The sequence below is a fragment of the Nerophis ophidion genome, linkage group LG08 (assembly GCF_033978795.1).
Source record: "Nerophis ophidion isolate RoL-2023_Sa linkage group LG08, RoL_Noph_v1.0, whole genome shotgun sequence".
NCBI classification, from domain to species: Eukaryota; Metazoa; Chordata; class Actinopteri; order Syngnathiformes; family Syngnathidae; genus Nerophis; species Nerophis ophidion.
In genome coordinates, this window is record NC_084618.1 from 66680949 (window position 1) to 66706885 (window position 25937).

General features: G+C 38.8%; 1 protein-coding gene across 3 annotated transcripts; it reads left to right on the forward strand.

Annotated features, from left to right (window-relative positions):
* Positions 1–725: 725 nt before the first annotated feature.
* LOC133558261 (protein FAM117A-like) lies at positions 726–25244 on the forward strand. Of its 3 annotated transcripts, XM_061909499.1 has the most exons (9): positions 726–1372; positions 7357–7502; positions 7817–7942; positions 8072–8188; positions 14749–14877; positions 15014–15176; positions 15269–15434; positions 20277–20533; positions 24657–25244. In XM_061909499.1, the coding sequence occupies exons 1-8, from the start codon at positions 1267–1269 to the stop codon at positions 20518–20520; spliced, it is 1197 nt and encodes a 398-aa protein (XP_061765483.1). In that variant the 5' UTR covers positions 726–1266; the 3' UTR covers positions 20521–20533; positions 24657–25244. The 3 variants fall into 3 exon arrangements, with proteins under 3 accessions (XP_061765483.1, XP_061765484.1, XP_061765482.1); XM_061909500.1 differs by lacking the exon at positions 24657–25244 and having other exon boundaries at positions 15269–15422; positions 20277–21696; XM_061909498.1 differs by lacking the exon at positions 24657–25244 and having other exon boundaries at positions 727–1372; positions 20277–21696.
* Positions 25245–25937: the final 693 nt, after the last annotated feature.

Sequence of the window (25937 nt, forward strand, 5' to 3'; positions counted from 1 at the left end):
TTAAAGTGCACCCACAATGGTGCTTGGGTTCTGCCGACCATGGTTTTATTTTGCATATGTGCACATTTACAGACACTTTTGAGGTGACTGGGTTGCTTTAAGTTCAGGGATGTACTGTTTCTGCAGTGTATATTGCATTCATTTCTGACTTTACAGATAGTTTCATTAGTTCCCTTCTATAAACCCATCACAGTAGGCTGCAGAGAAAAAAAGAACTCATGCATGAGCATTAAAGTACACCCACAATGGTGATTGGGTTCTGCAGACCATGGTGTTATCTTGCATATGTGCACATTTACAGACACTTTTGAGGTGACTGGGTTGCTTTAAGTTCAGGGATGTGCTTAATAAAAGGGCAGGTCATGTTATCTTTGCCTCCTTTCACAGTCCCCACCATTGGCACTCCCTTTCTGCACAGAGTCAGGTCATTTATCTCCCACAATGCACACCACCCCAAACCAGTCCACCCAGATGCTCTTCTGCCCACACATGCAACCTTTTAAAGGAATCAGCGCTCACCTTTTAACGGTTAAAACATTGTAATCGCAAGTTGTTTTTTTTCCATCAATTATTGCTCTAACTTTCTGTGTTGTGAGAAAGTATAAACAAGAGTTAAAAAAAAAGTGGGCGTGGAAAACAAACCTCATCGCGTGTCGTTTGATTGATTTGTGATAAATGAGCCAATAGCAAGGTCGCTTTGAAAAACCCCAACCAATTGGAAGTAACATTGCCCACTAAGTCCCGCCCCCCGACATAATTAAACCAACACCAGCGTGGCGGTGGTGTTTGGAGTGAGAAAGAAAAAAAAAAACACATAGCAACTTTTTTTTATTTATTTTTTAGCCCACCACAACTTGAACAAAATAACTTATTCCACCTTCCAATATGGACTCGCTGCAGTAGACGCTGCTTTTTCGTGGAAAGGCTTGAGCTGCTTCCTCGTTTGTCCGGTGGCAGCAGCAGCAGGCTAGAAACATCTCCTCACCTCACAAAGAAACTTGGCTGGCTAGGCTGCTAACTTCGCCACTGAAGACGACAAGGAAAGTGGACAAAAACCTCCATGCCGAGACAAAAATAACATCTCACCATCCACGACGACTTTTACACGCGCGTGGAAAATGTCTGCCTGCTGATTCGGGGTTGAAATTTGTGTCGAGTTTTTTTAAGCTTGGGGGAAGACTTGTATTTCATTGCTGAGCACCCCCCTCCTCTCTCTCCATCACCACCATCATCATCCATAGCTGGTCCAACACCGACCCTTCAGCCATGTCAGGCCGGAGTGGAGCTGCTGTGGGCCCGCAGCCCCTCAAGGCGACTGTCCCCTATCAGCTGGCCAGCAAGCATCGAGTCAAAGGCAGGGATGGGAAGTCAGGTACTATATGTGTGTGTACAAGTGCAACATTAATACTCATTTGTACATAAAATGCACAACTCTTTGATAAGTGTTTTTTTAAGTAGGTCCTCAAAAACAGACAATTAGTCCTTTTTCATATCAAGGATCTTTGACTTACAATTTTCCTACAGTAAAAAGAAGTGTATACTATAGAGTATCTGACTAGTGTTTAAAGTAGTCCTGACATAAAGGATATTTTACTAGCATTGTTTGAAGTAGTCCTGTCATTTAAAATCTTGGACTAGCATCTCTAAAGTAGGTCCTTTTTAAAACAGGCTATCAGTCCTTTTCATGTAAGGATCTTTGACTTACAATGTCCCCACTGTAAAATAAATGTATACACAAAAAGGATATTTTACTAGCATTGTTTGAAGTAGTCCTGTCATTTTAGGATCTTGGACTAGCATTTCTGAAGTAGGTCCTTAAAACAGGCTATCAGTCCTTTTCATATGAAGGATCTTTGACGTACAATTTCCCTACTGTAAAATAAGTGTGTACTATACAGTATTTGACTAGTGTTTTTAAGTAGGTTATTAAAGTAGTCCTGACATAAAGGATATTTTACTAGCATTGATTGAAGTAGTCATGTCATTTTAGGATCTTGGACTAGCATTTCTGAAGTAGGTCCTTAAAACAGGCTATCGGTCATTTTCATGTAAAGGATCTTTGACTTACAATTTCCCTACTGTAAAATAAGTGTATACCATACAGTATTTGACTAGTGTTTTTAAGTAGGTTCTTAAAGTAGTCCTGACATAAAGGATATTTTACTAGCATTGATTGAAGTAGTCATGTCATTTTAGGATCTTGGACTAGCATCTCTGAAGTAGGTCCTTAAAACAGGCTATCAGTCCTTTTCATGTAAAGGATCTTTGACTTACAATTTCCCTACTGTAAAATAAGTGTATACTATACAGTATTTGACTAGTGTTTTTAAGTAGGTTCTTAAAGTAGTCCTGACATAAAGGATCTTTTACTAGCATTGATTGAAGTAGTCCTTTCATTTTATGATCTTGGATTAGCATCTCTGAAGTAGGTCCTTAAAGTATACCTGACATATAAAGGATCTTTGACAAGCATTGTTTTGTCATTTTAGGATCTTAGACTAGCATCCATGAAGTAGGTCCTTAAACAGGCTATCAGTCCTTTTCATACAAAGGATCTTTGACTTACAATTTCCCTACTGTAAAATAAGTGTATACTATACAGTATTTGACTAGTGTTTTTAAGCAGGTTCTTAAAGTAGTCCTGACATAAAGGACCTTTTACTAGCATTGATTGAAGTAGTCCTGTAATTTTAGGGTCTTGGATTAGCATCTCATGTAGAAGAGTATTTAACAATTGTTTTAAGTAGGTCTTTAAGGTAGTCCTGATATATAAAGGATCTTTGACTAGCGTTTATTGAAGTACGCCCTTAAAACCAGCAGAGTAGTCCTGTCATTTGAGGATTTTGGACTAGCATCTCTGAAGTAGGTCCTTTTTAAAAAGAACAGAACAGTCCTGTCATGTAGGGCTAGGCTCTTTGACAGGTGTATTTGAAGCAGGGCCTTAAAAACAGAAGCGTAGTCCTGTCTTATAGAGGTTTTTTGACTAGTATCTTTGAAGTACTTTTAGGTCTTGAAAAACAACAGAGCAGTCCTGTTAAAAAGAGTTAGGATCTTTGACTGGCACTTTTTAAAGCATGACCTTAAAGTAGTCCTGTCATTTAAAGGATCTTTTACAAGTGCTTTTTGAAGTAGGCCCTTAAAAACAGTAGGGTAGGCCTGTCATATAGAGGATTTTGGACTAGTGTATTGGAAGTAGGTTCCAAAAAACAAAAGCACAGTCCTGACATGTAGCGCTAGGATCTTTGACAAGCATTTTTTGAAGCAGATCCTTAAAAACAAGAGTAGTCCTGTCATATACTGTATAGGATCTTTGACTAGTATCTTTGAAGTACATGTAGGTCTTAAAAACAACAGCGCAGTCCTGTCAAATAAAGTTAGGATCTTTGACTCGCGTTTTTTTGAAGCAGGTCCCTAAAAATAAGAGTAGTCCTATCATGTAAAAGAGGAATTTTTCAACTCTGTTGTGGTACCTGGCTCTGTCTAGTGTTACACCACAAAAAATACTGTATTTAAACATATTGTGACTGTTCAAACACTGGCCAAAATATTAAATATACTTTTAAGATAAAACCTCCGCCTTGTTTTTAATGAATACTTGGGCCTTCTACACTAGTATGCTAGGTATCAGTCTGGAAGACGCGCTAGCGGTTCCAAGTCATAACAAGGGGTGGACCACTCTAATGTGCTCAACTGGTGACGTCTCTTGGTTTCCAACTTGTCTATATGGAAGAAGGACCTTCTCCAACCATCTGTTGGCTTCCCGATGGACTGGATTCTCACATTGTTTATTTGTGTAACAATTCAATAATAGTACCTACTCGGCATCATGGGACCCCCACATCTGTGGTCGCTTCCCCTGGTTTCTTCTTTTTCCCAGTTTGGCCTTTTAAAGTAGCAGAGTGGTCCTTGTCCTGTCCTATAGATGTCCTTTGACTTGAGTTTTTCATGTAAGTCCTTAAAAACAGCAATGCGGTTGTGTCATATAGAGAATCCTTAAAAATAGCAGAGCGGTCCTTGTCTTCTAATACAAACCAAACCATCTTTGACTAGCATTTTTGAAGCCGGTCTTTAAAAACAGCAGAGCGGTCCTTGTCCTGTAATATAAATAATCTTTGACTAAAATTTTTTAAATCCATCCTTAAAAACAGCAGAGCGGTCCTTGTCTTGTAATATAAACCATCATTGACTTGCATTTTTGAAGCGTGTCTTTAAAAACAGCAGAGCGGTCTTTGTCCCGTCATATAAATGATCTTTGACTAGCATTTTTTAAGTCGGTCCTTAAAAACAGCAGAGTGGTCCTTGTCCTGTTATATAGACCATCTTTGACTTGGATTTTTGAAGCCTGTCTTTAAAAACCGCATGATCTTTTTTTTTTATTATTATTTTTTTTTTGTCATGAAAAAGGGAGGTTTTTGTCATGAAAATACTTTTTTTGGGTTGGTGCACTAATTGTAAGTGTATCTTATGTTTTTTATGTTGATTTAATTAAAAAAATAAAATAAATAAAATGAAAAAAAAAATATATATATATATATGTATATATATATATATATATATATGTATATATATATATATATATATATGTATATATATATATATATATATATATATATATATATATATATGTATATATATATATATATATGTATATATATATATATATATATATATATATATATATATATTTTGCGGCCCGGTACCAATCGAGCGGGCCGCGGCCCGGTGGTTGGGGACCACTGTTATAGATGATTTTTGACTAGCATTTTTTAAATCAGTCCTTAAAAACAGCCAATCGGTCCTTGTCTAGTAATATAAACCATCTTTGACTTGCATTTTTGAAGCTGGTCTTTAAAACAGCAGAGCGGTCTTTGTCCTGTCACATAAATGATCTTTGAATAGCATTTTTGAAGTCGGTCCTCAAAAACAGCAGAGTGGTCCTTGTCCTGTTGTATAGACCATCTTTGACTTGCATTTTTGAAGCCTGTCTTTAAAAACAGCAGAGTGGTCCTTGTCCTGTTATATAGACCATCTTTGACTTGGATTTTTGAAGCCTGTCTTTAAAAACAGCATGATCTTTTTTTTTTTTTCTTCTTTTTTTTGTCATGAAAAAGGGAGGTTTTTGTCATGAAAAGAGAGTTTTTTTTGGGGTTGGTGCACTAATTGTAAGTGTATGTTATGTTTTTATGTTGATTTAATAAAAATAAATAAATAAAATGAAAAAAAAAATTAAAAAATAATAAAAAAATATTTTGCGGCCCGGGACCAATTGAGCAGGCCGCGACCCGGTGGTTGGAGACCACTGTTATAGATGATCTTTGACTAACATTTTTTAAATCGGTCCTTAAAAACAGCCGATCGGTCCTTGTCTTGTAATATAAACCATCTTAGATTTGCATTTTTGTAGCCGGTCTTTAAAACAGCAGAGCGGTCTTTGTCCTGTCACATAAATCAGTGGTCCCCAACCACCGGGCCGCGGCCCAGTACCGGGCCGTGGCCCGATTGGTACCGGGCCGCAGAAGAATTTTTTATTTAAAAAAAAAAAAAAAAAAAAAAAGTTTTTTTTTTTATTAAATCAACATAAAAAACACAATATACACTTAAAATTCGTGCAAAAACCACAAAAACCTCCCTTTTTCATGACAAAAACCTCCCTTTTTATGACAAAAAAGAAAAAAGAAAAAGAAAAAAAAAGGACACCCCCCCGGGCCGCGGGACAAATTATTAAGTGTTGACCGGTCTGCGGATACAAAAAGGTTGGGGACCACTGATATAAACGATCTTTGACTAGCATTTTTAAGTCGGTCCTTAAAAACAGCAGTGCGGTCCTTGTCCTGTCATATAAATCTTTGACTTGTATTTTTGAAGTTGGTCCTTAAAAACAGCAGAGTGGTGTCTTGTTATATAGACCATCTTTGACTTGCATTTTTGAAGCCTGTCTTAAAACAGCATAGCGGTCTTTGTTCTGTCTTATAGATTATCTTTGACCAGCATTTTTTAAATCGGTTCTTAAAAACAGCAGTGCGGTCCTTGTCCCGTCATATAGATGATCTTTGACTAGCATTTTTGAAGTCGGTCCTTAAAAACAACAGAGCGGTCCTTGTCCTGTCATAAAGACCATCTTTGACTTGCATTTTTGAAGCTGGTCTTCAAAAACAGCATAGCGGTCTTTGTTCTGTCTTATAGATGATCTTTGACTAGCATTTTTTTATATCAGTCCTTAAAAACAGCCGAGCGGTCCTTGTCTTGTAATATAAACCATCTTTGACTTGCATTTTTGAAGCCGGTCTTTAAAAACAGCAGAGCGGTCTTTGTCCTGTCATATAAATGATCTTTGACTAGCATTTTTGAAGTCGGTCCTTAAAAACAGCAGAGCGGTCCTTGTCTTGTAATATAAACCATCTTTGACTTGCATTTTTGAAGCCGGTCTTTAAAAACGGCAGAGCGGTCTTAGTCCTGTCATATAAATGATCTTTGACTAGCATTTTTGAAGTCGGTCCTTAAAAACAGCAGTGCGGTCCTCGTCCTTTCATATAAATCTTATACTTGTATTTTTGAAGTTGGTCCTTTGCCTTGCATTTTTGAAGCCTGTCTTTAAAAACAGCTTAGCGGTCGTTGTTCTGTCTTATAGATTATCTTTGACTAGCATTTTTTAAATCGGTTCTTAAAAACAGCAGTGCGGTCCTTGTCCCGTCATATTAATGATCTTTGTCTAGCATTTTTTAGGTCTGTCCTTAAAAACAACAGAGCGGTAATTGTCCTGTCATATATACCATCTTTGACTTGCATTTGTGAAGCCGGTCTTTAAAAACAGCAGAGTGGTCCTTGTCCTGTCATATAAAGGATCTTTGACTTGCATCTTTAAAGTAGGTCTTTAAAATACAGCAGAGTGGTCCTTGTCCGGTCATATAGAGAGAGGATCTTTGACCTTTACATTTTTAAAAACAGCAAAGCTGTCCTCAGGGTCTTGGACTTTCTGTAACACAGTAGCCTTAGTGAACAAGTTAAGCTATGGCAGAGCCTTGCATTGACATGATATGAAGTATGATATTAAAGGGAGATGTGTGGTCTGCCATACTTCACGTTCGAAAAATGTAGGTTGAATTGAGCAATTCAGATTCTAAGCAGCTCTTTTTGACTGCCTTTTCATGACCAAAAAACTGATTCTATAAAAATTACAAATTTTCCAGCACCCATATTACCTTTTGCCATTAGCTGGTCATTTCAGTGATCATATTTACCAGAAAAAAATGATATTTATGGGGAGGTGTTGGAGTGTAATATGCTCACATTAGCTTTCCAATCACCTAGAACCAACAATGTAATGTTGGTGTCAATATGAAATTTATTGTACCACAGTGACCGCGGGAAAGGGCAAACCGCAGCAGCCGAGCCCCGGCATGAGGAGGACCATGTCTCTGGACGCCATCATCGGGCCCTATCTGCACGGCCACTGGCCTAAAGAACCAGAAGGCGGCTTGTGTCGCAAGGACAAATCCACTCAGGTCAGGTGACCAATCGGTGCTTTCAATCAATGTTTTTTTTTTTTAATTTTTTTTACAAGCTAAGCTGCTGTTGTGGCGTCCAGAGGGCAAGATTGGGTTGAAGATAAGCTCGCATATTTTGTGGCCTTCAAACCGCAGCCTTGAGCATGAGTGAGAAGAGTCGGCTGCACCCATCCTCCCTGCTCGCAAACTTCCTTTTTGCTTTGCTGCATTGCTTTTGTTCCACCCTACAAGCTTGCACCTTTAGCTTCTCATTTTGTCCTCCATTAAATTTGCAGTGCAAGTGTACCCAATGAAGTGTTGTCAATCCCTAGACGCCACACTCCTGGTCAGACAAAACACACAGCAGGAGGGACGTCGATGACATCATCGCGAGCAGCAGCATCGCCTCCAACCACAAGCGCTCGGCATCATGGGGCAGCGTCGAGCATCTCCAGGAAGTGAGTTTTTTTTTTTTTTTGTTGCTCAACACATCATCAATAAACTACTTTTCAAAGACGTCGCTGATTACTGTGTGAAATCGCAACAAGGTGATTGACTGAAGGTAACCTCTGGCTTCGCCGTTGCAGATCGCCAAACTAAAACAACAGCTGCACCAGCGCTACAAACCTGCCGTCTCGGGGGGACACGACAAAGACCGCCAGCGGGGCTCGACCCTGGGGACATGTAGCCTAGGAACCACTCAGGTGCCACTTCACGACATGCTTCACTACATCATACGTGCTCTAGTATATTCTCCACAGCCCAATCATCTTTTGGGTTTCCTCCTGAAATGGGTAAAATTCTCCAGACATACTAGGGGTTTTAATGATAACCGTGGTAAAACTCCAGACGTTGGTGTAATGATGTTAAATTTTAATTATCGAAAAATCTTGATTTATAACCACACTTTGATAAACTCACAGACTTAAATGTAGGCCTGGGCGATACATCGATTTTATTTGAGATATTCAAGGTAGGGTTGTACGGTATACTGTTACTGGTATCGTGCCGCGATACTAATGAATCATATTCGGTACTATACCACCTCCCCCACCACCTCCGTCGTCGTCACGTCGTGTCATTGCTGGTTTTACAAGCACAGGAGCATGTAAGTAAGTTTCTTACAAGTATCATCCCTGCAGGACAAGGAATAGCTAAACATGCTTCACTACACACCGTAGCTCACCGGCGTCACAATGTAAACAAACACCATTGTTGGATCTACACCTAACATCCACTGTAATTTTACCAAGTACAGGAGCGTATCTACTCGATACTACTATGATTACGTCGATATTTTTTGGCATCACAACCTCTTCTTTCATTTAAAAAAAATGCACATTATGTTTATAAACTCAGGAAATATGTCCCTTGACATATGAGGACTTTGAATATGACCAATGTATGATCCTGTAACGACTTGGTATCGGATTGATATCTAAATTTGTGGTATCATCCAAAACTAAAGTAAAGTATCCAAACAGAAGATGATTACTACATTTGAACAGAAGTGTAGATAGAACACGTTAAGAGAAAGTTAGCAGATATTAACAGTAAATGGAACAAGTAGATTAATAATTAATTTTCTTCCACTTGTCTTTTATAATTTTGACCAAATACAATGTAAAATGACACAATATGTTACTGCATATGTCAGCAGACTAAATTTGGAGCCTTTTTTTGTTTACTTACTGCTAAAAGACAAGTTGTGTAGTATGTCTACTATTTTATTTAAGGACAAAATCGCAATAAGAAACATACTTTTAATGTACCGTAAGATTTTTTGGTCAAATAAAGCCAATAGTGCAATTTTTTGTGGTCCCCTTTATTTAGAAAAATATCAAAGTACAGAAAAGTATCAAAATACATTTTGGTACCGGTATCAAAATACATTTTGGTACCGGTATCAAAATACATTTTGGTACCGGTACCAAAATATTGCTATCGGGACAACACTAATTTAAGGCTTTTGTTGCAGACTATTTAATAAAATAAAATATTTGTATATTTTTCCTCTTCCTTCGGCATACATTTTGCCCTTCAGGAATTTCCGTACCTTGCGCCTCGTCCTCGTCCAAAACATGGCTAATACTAACACTAACAAGAGTGAGCCGTTTGTCCAAGAAAAGAAAAGTGTTGTCAGTAATTTGGTTTTGCGGCAATTTGCGTGGAAGAAATAACCGCACGATGCAAAGTTTGTTTTTAGAAGGCATCAGCACAACAAATGTATTCCAGCATCTGAAACCGAAGCCTCCTTTTGAGTACTGGAATTCTTTACGAAGTGAACAAGACGCAACAACAAACACATTACGAGCTAAAAAACACCTTACTATGATGATGCTGTGTATGATGAGAAAGAAGCACAATGCAAAGAACGATCACTAAATCAGTTGCTCTGCACACTGCCAAGATGTGTGAATAAAAAAGGCTGCGTTTACTTTATCCACTTACTGACACAAACTATAGTCCTCTCAATGTTTTATTTCTATATTTATTTGGATACAATTTTTATTTAAAAAAGTATGTTTTTCAACACCAAAGTTTGCGCTGTATTGATCTCAATGTCTGAGATTATTTGTATGCAATGTGCAACGCTACATTTTTGTCAACAAAGGTATACTATTGAAGCATTCTATTTTTGTCTTTTTGCTATTTTTGTCCTTGATGTGTAATGTTGTCTAAATGTAGGGTCAGTGAAAATTAATTTCCCCATGGGGACCAATAAATGTAAATGTACATCTAATCTAATATTGCCTCTCAGTGGAAGCTTTCAATTTAATTATTTGAAACTTCTTCCATTGAAAGTACAATTTATATCTGGTCTAAAAAGAACATTATTATACAAATAAAATAAAATAAATATTTTTTTAATGAAAGTTTTGAAATGTAGCTGTCTTTTGTATTGGTTTCCTTTTTAAAAAAAAGTAGGGAAAGAAATTTAGAACAAATCCTGAATAAAAAAAATTATGCGGCCTACTTATATGCTAAAATGAAAACAAGACACTAACATATTTCCACATTAAAGAAACAACATACCCCAATCTAAACATATACAAACACATTGCTGTCTGAGTAACTGCATTATATAATTGTGCACATTAGACCTAGAAGCTAGGCTCTACTAGAGCAGAGTGATCGTTCCATAACCAGAGGAATACCAGACGGAGGTGTTTTTACGGTATGTTCATGGACCACTGAACAGATTAGAACATCACAGCATCGCCTGCCAGAAATAATAAATATTAATTCATTTATTTGTTAAGCATTTTTCATTTAAATACATCTTAGAGCACTCCAGTACAAACCAATATTTAAAACAATAAAATCTTAGCCATTAAAACTAAAACACTATCATAAGGGCAAGTGGTCCAGAAACTTGAGGGTTGCTGATTCAATTCCACCTTCCGCCCTTCTATTCATGGCCATTGTGTCCTTGGGCAAGACACTTCACACACTTTGCTCCCAGTGCCACTCGTACTGGTATAAATGAAGCTTTCCCCTACTAAGCTTCAATGGATGGGTTTCTCAGTGTAAAGCGTCTTTCACACACTTATGAAAAAGCTCTATATCAATATATTTTGTTTACTCAGTGAAGCATAATAAACACAAAAAATGCAATATGATGTTTTTTGTAACAGTGTGTCTATTTACTTTAGTTATTTAAAAAAATAATAATAATTTGGTCAAAATATTTCAGTGTGTGTATAATTACTTTTTAGGCACATTCAACAAGACCTCGATAATAAACTGCTCTGCATACTCCGTTAGTGTTGTGTCCAATGATACTAAGGCATAAAACACAGAGTGATACTGTGTCCTTGATACTTTGATGCGTCTGTCACTTTAAGTAAAAAAAAAAACATGTGACTAATACAATTGCTGTGTAATTTGACTGTGAAGCGCCAAACTGTGTTTGTTAGAAAGCGCAAGTCACAGTTGCTACTAAAAGAATCGAGTGCAGTAGTGTGCCGTGCTTTGACATCGGTTTTGTCTCCATCATCGATCTAAATGGAGCTGAGGAAAAGGAAAAATTCCAGAGTCTCTGATCATTTTGATCGTATAACGCCAAATAAGGTAATTATTATTTTTTCACGTAGTTATGTCCTGTTTCATTCCACAGTCAAACTTCTCCCTGTCTTTTCTCGGCTAAAATTTATCATCTAATATATCGCAAGAAATAGTCTGCTCCACAGTCCCCATTTTGCTGCAGCAATATTTTTCCTTTATCCTTGAATCAATTCATCCTCTGACAAAAATAAAACATGCTAACTAGGGCTGCAAATCTTAGGGTGTCCCACGATTGGATTCACAATCAATTTTTTTTTCAATTCAACACGATTCTCGATTCAAAAATGATTTTTTCCAGATTTAAAAGGATTCTCTTTTCATTTAATACATAGGATTTCAGCAGGATCTACCCCAGTCTGCTGACATGCAAGCAGAGTAGTAGATTTTTTAAAAACGTTTTTATAATTGTAAAGGACAATGTTTTATCAACTGATTGCAATAATATAAATTAGCATACACCCGGAAAAGGGTGGAGTGCCATCTCTGGGTTGGGGAGGAGACCCTGCTCCAAGTACCTAGGAGTCTTGTTCACGAGTGAGGGAAGAGTGGATCGTGAGATCGACAGGCGGATTGGTGCGGCGTCTTCAGTAATGCAGACGTTGTACTGATCCGTTGTGGTGAAGAAGGAGCTGAGCCGGAAGGCAAAACTCTCAATTTACTGGTCGATCTACGTTCCCATCTTCATCTACGGTCATGAGCTTTGGGTCATGAGCAAAAGGATAAGATCACGGGTACAAGCGGCCAAAATGAGTTTCCTCCGCCGAGTGGCGGGGCTCTCCCTTAGAGATAGGGTGAGAAGCTCTGCCATCCGGGAGGAACTCAAAGTAAAGCCGCTGCTCCTCTACATCGAGAGGGGCCAGTTGAGGTGGTTCGGGCATCTGGTCAGGGTGCCATCCGAACGCCTCCCTACAGAGGTGTTTAAGGCACGTCCAACCGGTAGGAGGCCACGGGGAAGACCCAGGACACGTTGGGAAGACTATGTCTCCCGGCTGGCCTGGGAACGCCTCGGGATCCCCCGGGAAGAGCTAGACGAAGTGGCTGTGGAGAGGGAAGTCTGGGCTTCCCTGCTTAGGCTGCTGCCCCTGCGACCCGACCTCAGATAAGTGGAAGAAGATGGATGGATGTTTTAACTATTGAACAAACCAAAAATATGACTTATTTTATCTTTGTGAAAACATTGGACACAGTATGTTGTCAAGCTTATGAGATGCGATGCAAGTGTAAGCCACTGTGACACTATTGTTCTTTTATTTTTATATTTATAAATGTCTAATGATAATGTCAATGAGGGATTTTTAATCATTGCTATGCTGAAATTATAATTAATATTGATACTGTTGTTGATAATATTAATTTTTGTTTCACTACTTTTGGTTTGTTCTGTGTCGTGTTTGCGTCTCCTCAATTGCTCTGTTTATTGCAGTTCTGAGTGTTGCTGGGTCAGGTTTGGTTTTGCAATTGGATTGCATTGTTATGGTATTGCTGTGTATTGTTTTGTTGGATTGATAATAAATTAATTAATTTTAAAATATAGATTTTTAAAAAAATGAGAATCGATTCTGAATCTCACAACGTGAGAATCGCGATTCAAATTCGAATCCATTTTTTCCCCACACCCCTAATGCTAACGTTAGCTTAGTGTTCCTGTCGCTCTGAATCCTGCAGTATTATCCTCCACTGTCTTCACTTTGCTGCTGTGGCCCTCGCTGACTAGAAATGACGAAAATAAACATGTATTTTAACTATCTCATATCTGTAGATGCTGCAGTATTTTGCTCCATGGTCCAACTTCTTGCTTCTTTCTGTCTCCTTCTGATGGAAATGGTATTTTAATAAGTGGCTTAAAATTAGAAAAATAAACCCGTAGCCATGTCTTATCTGTAGAGGCTGCATGATTTAACTCCATGGTCAAACCTTTTCCTGCCCTTAGTGTCCTTTTGGATTACATTTTTCTTTGCTGCAGTGATCCTTGTCCTTGATCCTTGATACAATTTCTCTTTTCATAACAAAAAATAAAACATGCTAATATTAGCTCCCAGTTGCTGCAATTGTGGATGTTGCTGTATTATACTCCACAGTCTCCAATTTGCTGCTGGGGCCCTCTGTCTTCTGTCCCCCTGTCTTGAAATTTGCCTATTAATAAGCAGCTAAAAAATACAAATAAAAAACCTGTTGCTCCATCTTATTTGTGGATGCTGAAGTGTTAAATTCCACAGTCAAAAACGTCTTGCTTCCCTCAATCTTCTTTCCGATAAAATTAGCCTCCTAATCAGCAGCTAGAAATGACAAAAAAAACACAACATGTAGCTATGTTTTATATGTGGATGCGGGAGGGTTTAATTCCTCAGTCAAACTTATTGCTGCCCTCTGTCTCCATTTGGATAAAATTGATCTAATAAGCAGTAAGAAATGACAAAAATAAACACAAACCTATGTCTTATCTGTTGATGTTGAATGAAGTATTTTATTTCACAGTCAGATTTCTGGCTGCCTTCAGTCTCCTTTGGAAAACATGTACCCCCTAATAAGGAGCTGGAAATGACAAATAAGCATTTAGGGTTTTATTCTCCAGTCAAACTAATTGCTTACTAATAATTAGCTCGAAAATTGTAAAAAAAAAAAAATGTCCATATATATGGAGGCTGCAGTATTATAATCATTGGTGAACATTTTTTTTGCTGCCCCTCAGTCTCGACTTGGATAGAACTTGTCTTTTAATAAACTACTAGCAAAAGCTCTGAATGCTCCATAGTATCCACTTTGTTGCAGAATAAGACTGAGGCTAAAAGTTGTCTTTTGATGGTAAAACCGAAGTCATAACCAGGAAGTTGCATATGAAGAAACAATCTTCTTTCAAGAGGTGAGTGTGTGAAGGAGTGTGTGGTCAGGTTCTACACCATCGGAGCGATGAAATGGTGCAGCCCAGTACAGGAAACGAAAGTGCTTAAACGCTGAAGCAACAGAAAGGACACAACAATCATGCGGCTTCTGCTTTCCAGCACAGCTGTTGCATGATTTTGTTTCGTTTTCAATAGAACAAACTTTGTGAAGCACTCTCTATGAAATTCCTGCCCTGTCACGCCATGGAATTTGCTTCAGAAGCACGCCCAATGCAATAAACGCACATTCGAGGTCCTTTTAAAATGGCGCCCGTTTGAAGATTTCTCTTTAATCCTAAACATGTTTGTGTCACCAGACTCAGCCCATTCCCATCCCGCTGGCTCCCTTGTCTACGCTGGTCCCTCGCCTGCGCTGCAGCGTGGAAGGCCTCAACCAGGAGCTGGAGGGCATGTTCATCTGCCAGCCGTCGCACCAGCAGCACCAGGTAACGCCGTGTGCATCGACCCGCATACAGAAGGCCACGCCAGTCCCTGACTTCCTGTCTTTTTAATGAAATGTAAATTTTCCTGTGGGAACTCCCCTGAAGGAATCAATAAAGTACTGTCTATCAATCTTTACAGTTCTTGGAGGTTCCAGATGGACACCGTGCTCCTGTGCCGCCTCAGAGCTGCAGCAGCGGATCACAGAGCGACCCGGCCTCCGTGTCGCCTCCCTCGCCTTCGTCGTCTGCCTCATCCTCCCCATGCTCCACATCCGAGGACGCCCCTGTGAACGTGCATCAAGGTACGGAGCAAAACTAACTGCCATCTTTTGATGAACTCAAACTACGTTGTGGCATTGTGTCTTTTTTAATTTATTTTATTTTTTAACATTAGGCTTGGATCTCCTGTCTCCGGTTTCATCCCTGAGTGAGGCCGACCTCTCGTTGCCTCTGCTCATCTCCTCCTCGCCGGGCCCCAACAAGAGCTGCTGCTTCCAGAGAGAACCCCCAGAGGGCTGCGAAAAGATCCGAGTCTGGGAGGAGAACAGGTATGATGAAAAGTAAGTGTAGACCTATTTATTTCATTACAAAATAACCTAATAAGATTGAAAATATTCCCCCCTATTTGCTTGGATGCGAAATGCACACATCACTTAAATGTAATTAGGGCTGCATGTAGGGCTGGGCGATATATCGATATAAATGATACATCGCAGGTTTGTTTCTGTGCGATATAGAAAATGACTATATCGTAATATTCGATTATATGTCCTCACGCAGTTGCTTTTAGCTGCGGGCATTACACAACAGGCTTTTTTCACTCCTTCTCGTGTTTCCTTCTCACAAAGACTGAAAACAAGCCCGCCTTCTTAGATACGTCACATACTCTCGCGCGTGTAGCGTCATACACTCTCGCCGACCAGAGAGGTAGCAGCATGGCTAACGTTAGCAGAGGGCATTAAAATACAGGCGTGTCTCACTCCTCCTCGTTTCTCCTACTCACAGAGACGGAAAACAAGCCCGCCTTCTTACATACGTCACATACTCTCGCGCGTCTAGCATCATACGCTCTCGCCGACCAGAGAGGTAGCAGCATGGCTAACGTTAGCTGAGAGTTCGTATAAGCGGTGCGGAGCTTGTGACATTACAAGAGAGAGAAGGTGCGAAACTGATCACAAATGGAGGAAGAACAATAAATGCCCAAAATAAAGAGCAAGGTGGTTTGGCTTCAAGTGGGAAGATATTCAGCAGACAACCGCAATATGCAAAGTATGCAGCAGAAGTGTTACTACAAAAAGGTAGTAACACTATTAATTTGTTCTTTCATTTAAAAAGTCACCCGTGAGAGAATGAGGAGTATTTAATAAATACAGTTTTGGTCAGTTGACTTAGTTGTAATTTCCCTCTCTGCATGAAAGTTTCAAAGTAGCATATATTAATGCAGTATGAAGAAGAATGTTTTAATATAGACACATAGAATCATCATACTGCTGTGATTAAATGCATCAAGTGTTCATTCAAGGCCAAGGCAAAATATCGTAATATATATATCGTATATATATGGCAATATGGCATAAAAATATCGCAATATTAATAAAAGCCAGTATCGCCCAGCTCTAGGCATGTATCGATTAGTTTCATAATTGAGTAATCTTTTGATTAGTTTGACGATTAATCGAATAATCCGATAAAACACACTTCATACCCTCAATGCATACTTTAGGGAAAGCAGTTTAAATAACACAATTTTTTCTGTTGCTTTAACCTTAATCGTTTTTGTAATAAATGGACTTCATCAATATTGAAATTACATTTTTAACATGTGTGTTAATAAAAATTTAATCACCCGCCTCCACATCGACTGCGTCTTCTTCCTGTCGATTTTTAACGCTTACATATCGAGATTACTGACAAATATGGATGTATAGCGTTAATATTTTATCCATATGATACCCTTATCAATATTCCTTATCGGTACTTTATGTAATTGGTGTAAATAAAGATTTTCAAAATGCAATTTTATTACAATTTTCATTGGCAGAAGAGGTTAACATCATGTAACATCTCACAGCAGAGAAGTGTTTTATCACCACCAACAAGTCAACAGTGTTTGCAATATAATAGTTATGTCAACATCTTGTGAAGACCACACCGAGTCGTCACTGTATTTCTATTCATGACAATTACACTCAGATGGAAATAATATTTATGTAGGGAGAGCAAGGATATTTTACAGGATACTGTACATCATATTCTAATTCATATTGTATTAAATCTATCTAATAAATAAATACGGTCAATTAGCATATTAGGTGAGTGTGCCGTTAAGCAAGATGTGTTTTGATGCCACGCAAACACGGCGCAATGGAGTGACGTCCGACAGCGACTAGAGAACTTACAGCGGATGCTGTCTAGCCTTTGAGCAACTTAATGGATTATTGAGTTATATAAAATGTGTCGCTTATTTGAATGGATTATTACTGGCCTGTGGATTAATGGATCGCTAAACACTGGACTTAAAGAGTCTTTTGCGGAGAAAATATTGTTGTTACAAACTTTGCGTGGTGTTGCTTCCTTATTTGTGATTACTCCAAGCCAATTATTACATCCTTATAGGACTGGGCGATGTGGGGGAAAAAAAATCATCCGATCTCCATTAATATCACAATTTTTTTTACATTGTTTTTAACCTGCCAGTTTTATAGCATATTTACTAAAAACAAATACACTAAGAATTAGTTCAGTGTTTTAAAAACATTCAAAGTGAATGTAACAGTTTTTTGTTTTTTTTTAAATACATAAACAAGGTTAATTGTTTTTTAGCACTTTGCCTTTCCTTTCTTTTAAATGGACAACATTTTAATAATCATTTTAATTGTTGAAACAGCTGAATGAGCTGCACAGTCACAGTATGAGTAAATATGATTATGAATGAATTGTCATCTATGTTGTTGGTAAGCACATGCCTAAAATATCAAACTGCATTTAGAAGTCGATGGAAAAACTCGGGCCATTAAATATGTGTACACTTTATTAAACAGTATAAGTCGACTAATCGTTAAGATAATCTTTGACTAATTGCCTATCAAAATAATCGTTAGTTGCAGCCCTGGCTGTAATGCTCCGACAACCCCTTAAGCAGTGCAGCTTTGTAGCTTACCCAAAGTCATACTAAATATTTTGACGTATTTTCTAGCATTGTGTATAATGTTCTACATTCTCAATGAAACATCAAAGTTTTGGTCTTTCTTTTTTGCTTGTACTTGCTAGCGTCATTTTTATTGAACAGGCATCAACCTACAGTACGTACACATGACCTTTTATGGGCGACTGCCATCTACTGGTCACACTTAACAGTACACCATGTACCACAACCAGAATGAATACCATATTTTCCAGACTATAAGGTGCACTTAAAATATTTTTTTTTCTTCAAAACGCTACATTGAATTTGGTGCGCCTAATGCAGGGGTCAGCAACCCAAAATGTCGAAAGAGCCATATTGGACCAAAAATACAAAAACAAATCTGTCTACAGCCGCAAAAAATTAAAAGCCATATTATATACAGATAGTGTGTCATGAGACATAAATTGAATTAAGAGGACTTAAAGGAAAGTAAATGAGCTCAAATATAGCTACAAATGGGGCATAATGATGCAATATGTACATACAGCTTGCTGAAACAGTATGTCAGCATCGATTACCTTGCAGTCATGCAGTGACCAAATATGTCTGATTAGCACTCCACGCCAGTCAATAACGTCAACAAAACTCACCTTTGTGCATTCACGCACAACGTTAAAAGTTTGGTGGACAAAATGAAACAGAAAAAGAAGTGGCATAACACATCTTAGAAAGTCGGAGAAAGTTTTACATGTAAACAAACCACGGTGAGTTCAATAACCGCCAAAATTAGTAGGACAAAACGGTGCTCTCCAAACACTAGAATCAGTGATGCATGTTTAATGTAAACTGTGTGCTTTATAACAATTAGGGGGAGGTTTGTGTCACGTTTTCCTCCTACAGAAATCATATTAACGCAAATTAACGCAAACAAAAACATTTTTTCCCCTCATCTTTTTTCATTTTTCATACATTTTTGTTAAAGCTCCAGAGAGCCACTAGGGCGGCGCTATAGCTGCGGCTCTAGAGCTGCGGGTTGCCGACCCCCGGCCTAATGTAAGGATTACGTTTCCTTGAGCTTACCCACCTCGAAGCGATTTTAATTTGGTACTTGGTGTAATGATCAGTGTGACCAATAGATGGCAGTCAAACATAAGAGATAAGTGTAGGCTGAACCGTTTTGATGTGCTTCAACATACGAGTATTATGGTGTGTGTGTGTATAAGGTATGCCATATTATCTGGTGTTTTGTTCCAAAATATTATGCAAAAGCAACTTTTCCTACATTCTGCTACCTGCTGATATGTTTTTGGGATCTGCAAAAATCCTGAAAAATTGTGCACCTCTGCCTTTGTAGTCCATGACGACACCATAGTTGATAAGTTTCTTCTTTTTCTCTATCTTCTTCTTATGGGACATTCATCCTCAGCTGTTGCCATTTCTAATATAAAGTAGTGTAAAAATCTTACTTATATCTGTCAGTAAACTCGCCGTGAGAGCGCTAAAACATACCGGTGTTGTGAGTTTACATTAATCACCCAAGGAACTCTAGTTATTAGAGAGTTCCGGTCAGACGGTTTTTCATGGGACACATTTCCGGTGTTGTTTCCGGATGAGGAAATGCTGCTCCGTTAATGATTTAGGTAAAGTCTGAATGTCATTAAAACAGTTAGCTCCATCTTTTGACACTTCTTCCACTCCCGTCCTTGCACGCTACACGGCTACAAAAAGATGACGGGGGTAAGACGCTGTCGAAAGTGAGCCACGTAAATAAGACCGCCCACAAAATGGCGCATCCTGAACCAACTGTGAGAAAGCGGCTTGAAGATCATTTGTAAAACATAACCTTTGCAACATTTTGACCAAAGAACCACCATCACATGTTATGCAGACCACAAGGAAGTGTTTTACATTTAGAAAAAAAATGATCTTTTAATGCGCCCTATAATCCGGTGCGCCTTATATATGAAAAAAGGATCAAAAATAGGCTATTCATTGGCAGTGCACCTTATAATCCTATGGTCCGGAAAATACGGTACATATGTAAGGCTTAAATAAAAATATTTTAAGTGCGCCTCATGGTCCGAAAAACATGATACTCCAAAAAATGACATGTCATATTTGACAGTTTACAATTAAATTCTTGCAAAAAAAGATTTAGCTTGTTGCCCAAAAAGCACTATTCTAAAGTGTTCTTAGTTCTAATTACATGACATTTATTTCTACCCATGGCATTATATAACATAAAGTTAATGTTGTTTTTTTTGCTCTTTTTCAGCACTTGCAACCAGCCCAAGCCAGTGGTAGCGGTCTCCTCCTGCCCAGACCCCAACAAGGTCAACTTTACCCCCCATGGGGGTTCCGCCTTCTGCCCCGTCAGCCTCCTTAACCCTTTACTCCCCTCCATGGACCTGCTGTTCTGTAGCCTGGCCGTCTCCAGCCAGGGTGGATCACGTGCCAGCAACAAGGTGGACCCTTTTGTTGCCGTTTCTGGCGAGGGTTTCGTGCGTGGCGACTCCTAATACTTCATTCTCTGTGAGTTGTGTTACTAGTGTTGCTTTGATTTAGAAAAGCCTTCTTTTTCTATCGGAAATGTTTATTAAAAAAAAAAAAAATCTTAATAATGAAAACAATCAATCCAAAGGGTTTTTTGTATTTTGTGTGATCCAAAGACTGTCTTTAGACCAAGTGTGAGGGATAAGATTGAGGAGTTTTAGGTTATTTAAATGTTTGTATCACCTCGCACCGTCGGTGTACGAAGCTCGACAAATCACTCATGTGCTGTTTAATGATGTCCGACTGAAGGGTTTTACTGCGTAGCGTCATAGATGACAGCTTCCCTGCCATAAACAGTTTGTTAGAAGATAAAAAGGAAAAGGGCACACGTTGATGGACTTAGTAACAAGTTTGTCTGATTTTTTTGGGAAGTTGACTGCCTATCTCAGAGCGTCCAAAGTGAAGCCCTGGGGCTACTTTCTTTTTATTGGCCTCAAAAAATGCTGAAAAAAAGAGCGCAATAGTTGAATTGGTGATATTATTAACGCTACTAATAGTACGCTTTATCACGTCTGGTTGTTGTTATTTTTTTTAGCTACTTGTGTTGGGTTCCTATCTGTTAACTAAATTTAAAACGTTAAAAATATCCCCCAAACACTTTGCTTATTAACTATGGGCGGTAAATGTTTGGCCACCCTTGACAAGCCAGTTTTTGTAGTGTAGAATTGTCACGTTCTCCTCTTTTATTTCTGGTAGACACGTTTGCACAAATAGATTCATTTTTGTCCCCCACTTTTTGTACTTCTACATAAGTAGTAGTTGTGTGAATCTTCAATTAATCTGCAAAATAAGCTAAAAAAAAAAAAGAGAAAAAACCCTGTTGTAGTTTTGGAGTTCACATAATCAAAACAGGTGTTACATGAAATATTGTATCAGGTAGATTTGTATGCACTTCAAGGAAAGGGTTTTTTATACGAGTCTTCCTTCCATGCGTAGTTTTTGCACGGCTGGAACATTAAAGTAGTCTGACCTTTTTTAGATATAGAATCCTTGTAAAATGTTCCATTCCAATGATTTGTGGATGCTATGGAAGAAGAGAGGGGTGGGGGGTTTCTATCTCAGGTACTGTTTTGTCTACATAAATAGACCATGGACCATGTGTGAGGTCTTTTGTCCCTTTTATTAAACGCTGAAACAGGTCAGTTTTCTGCTTCTTAAGTCTTCATTTGGATGTGTGTAAACTGACATATTTCCACAAAAAAGCTACTTTTGTGATATAGTACAGTATTCATTATATGGCTCCAGTTTTGATATCATTGCATCCAATTATTTTTTTTGTCTTGCTTTTTTACTTTTATTTTACCATATTTTGTATTGATTGAAAAATTATCCCCCTCGTAACCCAAGAATGCAGTAGTATGAGGCAGTGTTTTTCAACCACTGTGCCGCGGCACACTAATGTGCCATGATATACAATCTGGTGTGCCGTGGGAGATTATTTAATTTCACCTGTTTAGGGTACTGATAGGTTGCAGCACCCCCTGTTACCCCGAAAGGGACAAGGAGTAGAAAATGGATGGGTGGGGTAAAAATATTTTTTGCAAACCAGTAATTATAGTTTGCAAATAATATGCGGTTGTTGAGAGTCAGTGCTGTCTAGAGCTCAGCAGAGTAACCGTGTAATACTCTTCCATATCAGCAAGTGGCAGCAGGTAGCTAATTGCTTTGTAAATGTTGGGAACATGGTTTGTCATGATCACAATATGCAGACCACAGCGGGAGGAAACATGCAGGTGAAAAGGTGTCTAATGCTTAAACAAAAAAATAAACAAAAGGCGAGTGCCGCTAAAAGAAGGCATTGAAGCTTAGAGATGGCTATGCAGAACAAAACTAAAACCTAACCGGCTACACAATAAACAAAAACAGAATGCTGGACGACAGCAAAGACTTACTGTGAAGCAAAGACGGCGTCCACAAAGTACACCCGTACATGACATGACAATCAACAATGTCCCCACAGAGAAGGATAGCAACAACTTAAATAGTTTTGATTGCTAAAACAAAGTAGATGTGGGGAATAGTGTTTGAGGATGACATGAAACTGCTACAGGAAATCACCAACAAAACAGAAAAAGCCACCAAAATAGGAGCGCAAGACAAGAACTGAAACACTACACACAAGAAAACGACAAAAAACTTAGAATAAGTCACGATGTGATGTGACCGATGGTGACAGTACACCTACTTGAGATAAGAGTTATATTAATGCATTGCTGGTTATGCGTTAAAGTTAAGTTAAAGTTAAAGTACCACTGATTGTCACACACACACACTAGGTGTGGTGAAATTTTTCTTCTGCATTTGACCCAACCCCTTGATCACACCCTGGGAAGTGAGGGCAGCAGCGGTTCCGCGCCCGGGAATCATTTATGGTGATTTAACCCCCAATTCAAACCATTGATGCTGAGTGCCAAGCAGGGAGGCAATGGGTCACATTTTTTTTTATAGTCTTTGGTATGACTCAGCCGAGTTTTGAACTCACAACCTACCGATCTCAGGGCGGACACTCTAACCACTAGGCTTAAGTCATGTCTGACAATTGCGGCAACAACTTTTTACTCTCAATATCTGCTGCGGAGTTACATTCCTTAATGTTTTCTGCTGGTGGTGTGCCTCCAGATTTTTTCAATTAAAAAAATGTGCCTCTGCTCAAAAAAGGTTGAAAAACACTGTTATAAGGGACATTGAGACAAATGCATCAAATTGCAAAAATAGATGTGCGAAACCTGTTTAACAAGGTGCGGCTGGCAGCATCATTCATGAGTGAAAAAGTGACAAAATGAAAAAACCAAAAAAGTTTCAATTTCAAATGACCATTTACTGTTTTTTTCCCCATGTCTAATGTTAGCATGTGTGAAAAATATTACATAAAAATATAGTTAAATTTTTTTTTTAAATATTTGATTAAAAAATGTTCTTTCTACTTTAAAACTACAAAATCTGATGAATAAAACTACTTTTATTGGCTTTGGTTACATGAAAATAATTCTGACAAATATTGTGCCACATTTTTTTCACCCTATACAATTTAATCCTCAGGTGACAAAAACTGACGTTTGTACTTTCATGAATTTTTGCTGTATTTTGCACATCTTTTTTCTTGTTATACATTCTGTTTCCTAAGAGGGTTTTATCATGTTCCATCCATTTTTCTACCGCTTGTCCCTTTCTGGGTCGTTGGGCATGCCGGAGCCTATCCCAGCCGCACACGGGCGGAAGGCGGCGTACACCCTGGACAAGTCGCCACCTCATCGCAGGGCCAACACAGATAGACAGACAACATTCACACTCAAATTCACACACTAGGGCCAATTTAGTGTTGCCAATCAACCTATCCCCAGGTGCATGTCTTCATTTTTAAATGTAAATGTCCGTTACAAAACACTGGCGGTCATTCAACAATGCTCCAAAGCCAAACAGGACATACACTATATTGCCAAAAGTATTTGGCCATCCAAATGATCATAATCAGATGTCCTAATCACTTGGCACAGGTGTATAAAATCAAGCACTTAGGCATGGAGACTGTTTCTACAAACATTTGTGAAAGAATGGGCCGCTCTCAGGAGCTCATCACTGTCATAGGATGCCACCCGTGCAACAAATCCAGTCGTGAAACTTCCTCGCTCCTAAATATTCCAAAGTCAAATGTCTGCTATATGATAAGAAAATGAAAGTTTGGGAACAACAGCAACTCAGCCCCAAAGTGGTAGGCAACGTAAACTGAGAGGGGTCAGCGGAAGCTGAAGCGCATAGTGCAAAGAGGTCCTCGACTTTCTGCACAGTCAGTTGCTACATAGCTCCAAACTTAAAGTGACCTTCCAATTAGCCCACCTACAGTACGCAGGCAGCTTCATGGAATGGGTTTCCATGGACGAGCAGCTGCATCTAAGTCATAAATCACCAAGTCCCATGCAAAGAGTCGGATGCGGTAGTCGTCACTGGACTCTAGAGCAATGGAGACACATTCTCTGTAGTGATTAATCGAACTTTTCCATCTGACAATCTGATGGACGAGTTTGGGTTTGGAGGTTGCCAGGAGAACGGTACATGAGTGTGAAATTTGGTGGAGGAGGAATTATGGTGTGTGGTTGTTTTTCAGGAATTAGGCTTGGCCCCTTTGTTCCAGTGAAAGGAACTTTGAATGCTCCAGGATACCAAAAAATCTTGGACAATTCCATGCCCCCAACCTTGTGGGAACAGTTTGGAGCGGGCCCCTTCCTCTTCCAACATGACTGTGCACCAGTGCATAAGGCAAGGCCCATAAAGACATGGATGACAGAGTTTGGTGTGGATGAACTTGACTGGCCTGCACAGAGTCCTGACCTGAACCCAGATAGAATACCTTTGGGATGAATTAGAACAGAGACAGAGAGCCAGGCCAACATCAGTTTGTGACCTCACCAGTGCGCTTTTGGAAGAATGGTCGAAAATTCCTATAAACACACTCCGCAACCTTGCGGACAGCATTCCAAGAAGAGTTGAAGCTGTAAAAGCTGCAAAAGATGGACTGACATCATTGTGACCCATATGGGTTAGGAATGGGATGGCATTTCGAGTTCATATGTAAGTCAAGGCATGTGGCCAAATACTTTTGACAATATAGTTCATTTTTCAAAGACCATAAAATATTTGGCATTTTTTTCCACCTTTTTTTTAGCACACTTAATAAACTTCAGCCCTCAACAAACATACTAAACACGTAATGTTTTGTGAAATATTTTGAAAACATTTCAAACAAATGTCATGATGTCATATATATTTGAATAACATGAATTTTATTTTTATGATCTAAACCTGTGACATTATCTTATCAAAAGGCCTTTACAAGAGTAAAACTGTAAACCAAACGTCCTACATTCTGTATATTTTTATTAAGTACTGAAATTTGAGCAAAAAAAAAAAAAAAAAGAGCCAAATGTTTATGCCCTTCAAAAACGTATGGACTTATATGTCCTGTTTGGCTTTAAAGATAATTTAAGTTGAATGAAACTGCTCGTTGTGTCTCAATCACCCTTAGGAGTTCAAACCCCGGCCGAGTCATACCAAAGACTATAAAAATGGGACCCTGCTTGGCACTCAGCATCAAGGGTTGGAATTGGGGGTTAAATCACCAAAAATGATTGCTCGGCGTGGCTACCGCTGCTGCTCACTGCTCCCCTCACCTCCCAGGGGGCGAGGGTGACGGGTCAAATCCAGAAAATAATATCACCACGCTTAGTGTGTGTGTGTGTGCGACAATCAAAAGAAAAAAATATACATTTTTTTAATTATATATATTAAGCAATTTCTATACAACAATGCCCTCTAGTGGTTCAACAGCATAGCGATGACGTCTGATATGATTGGATGCCTATGGAGGTCTTTGATGGAAACAGGAAAT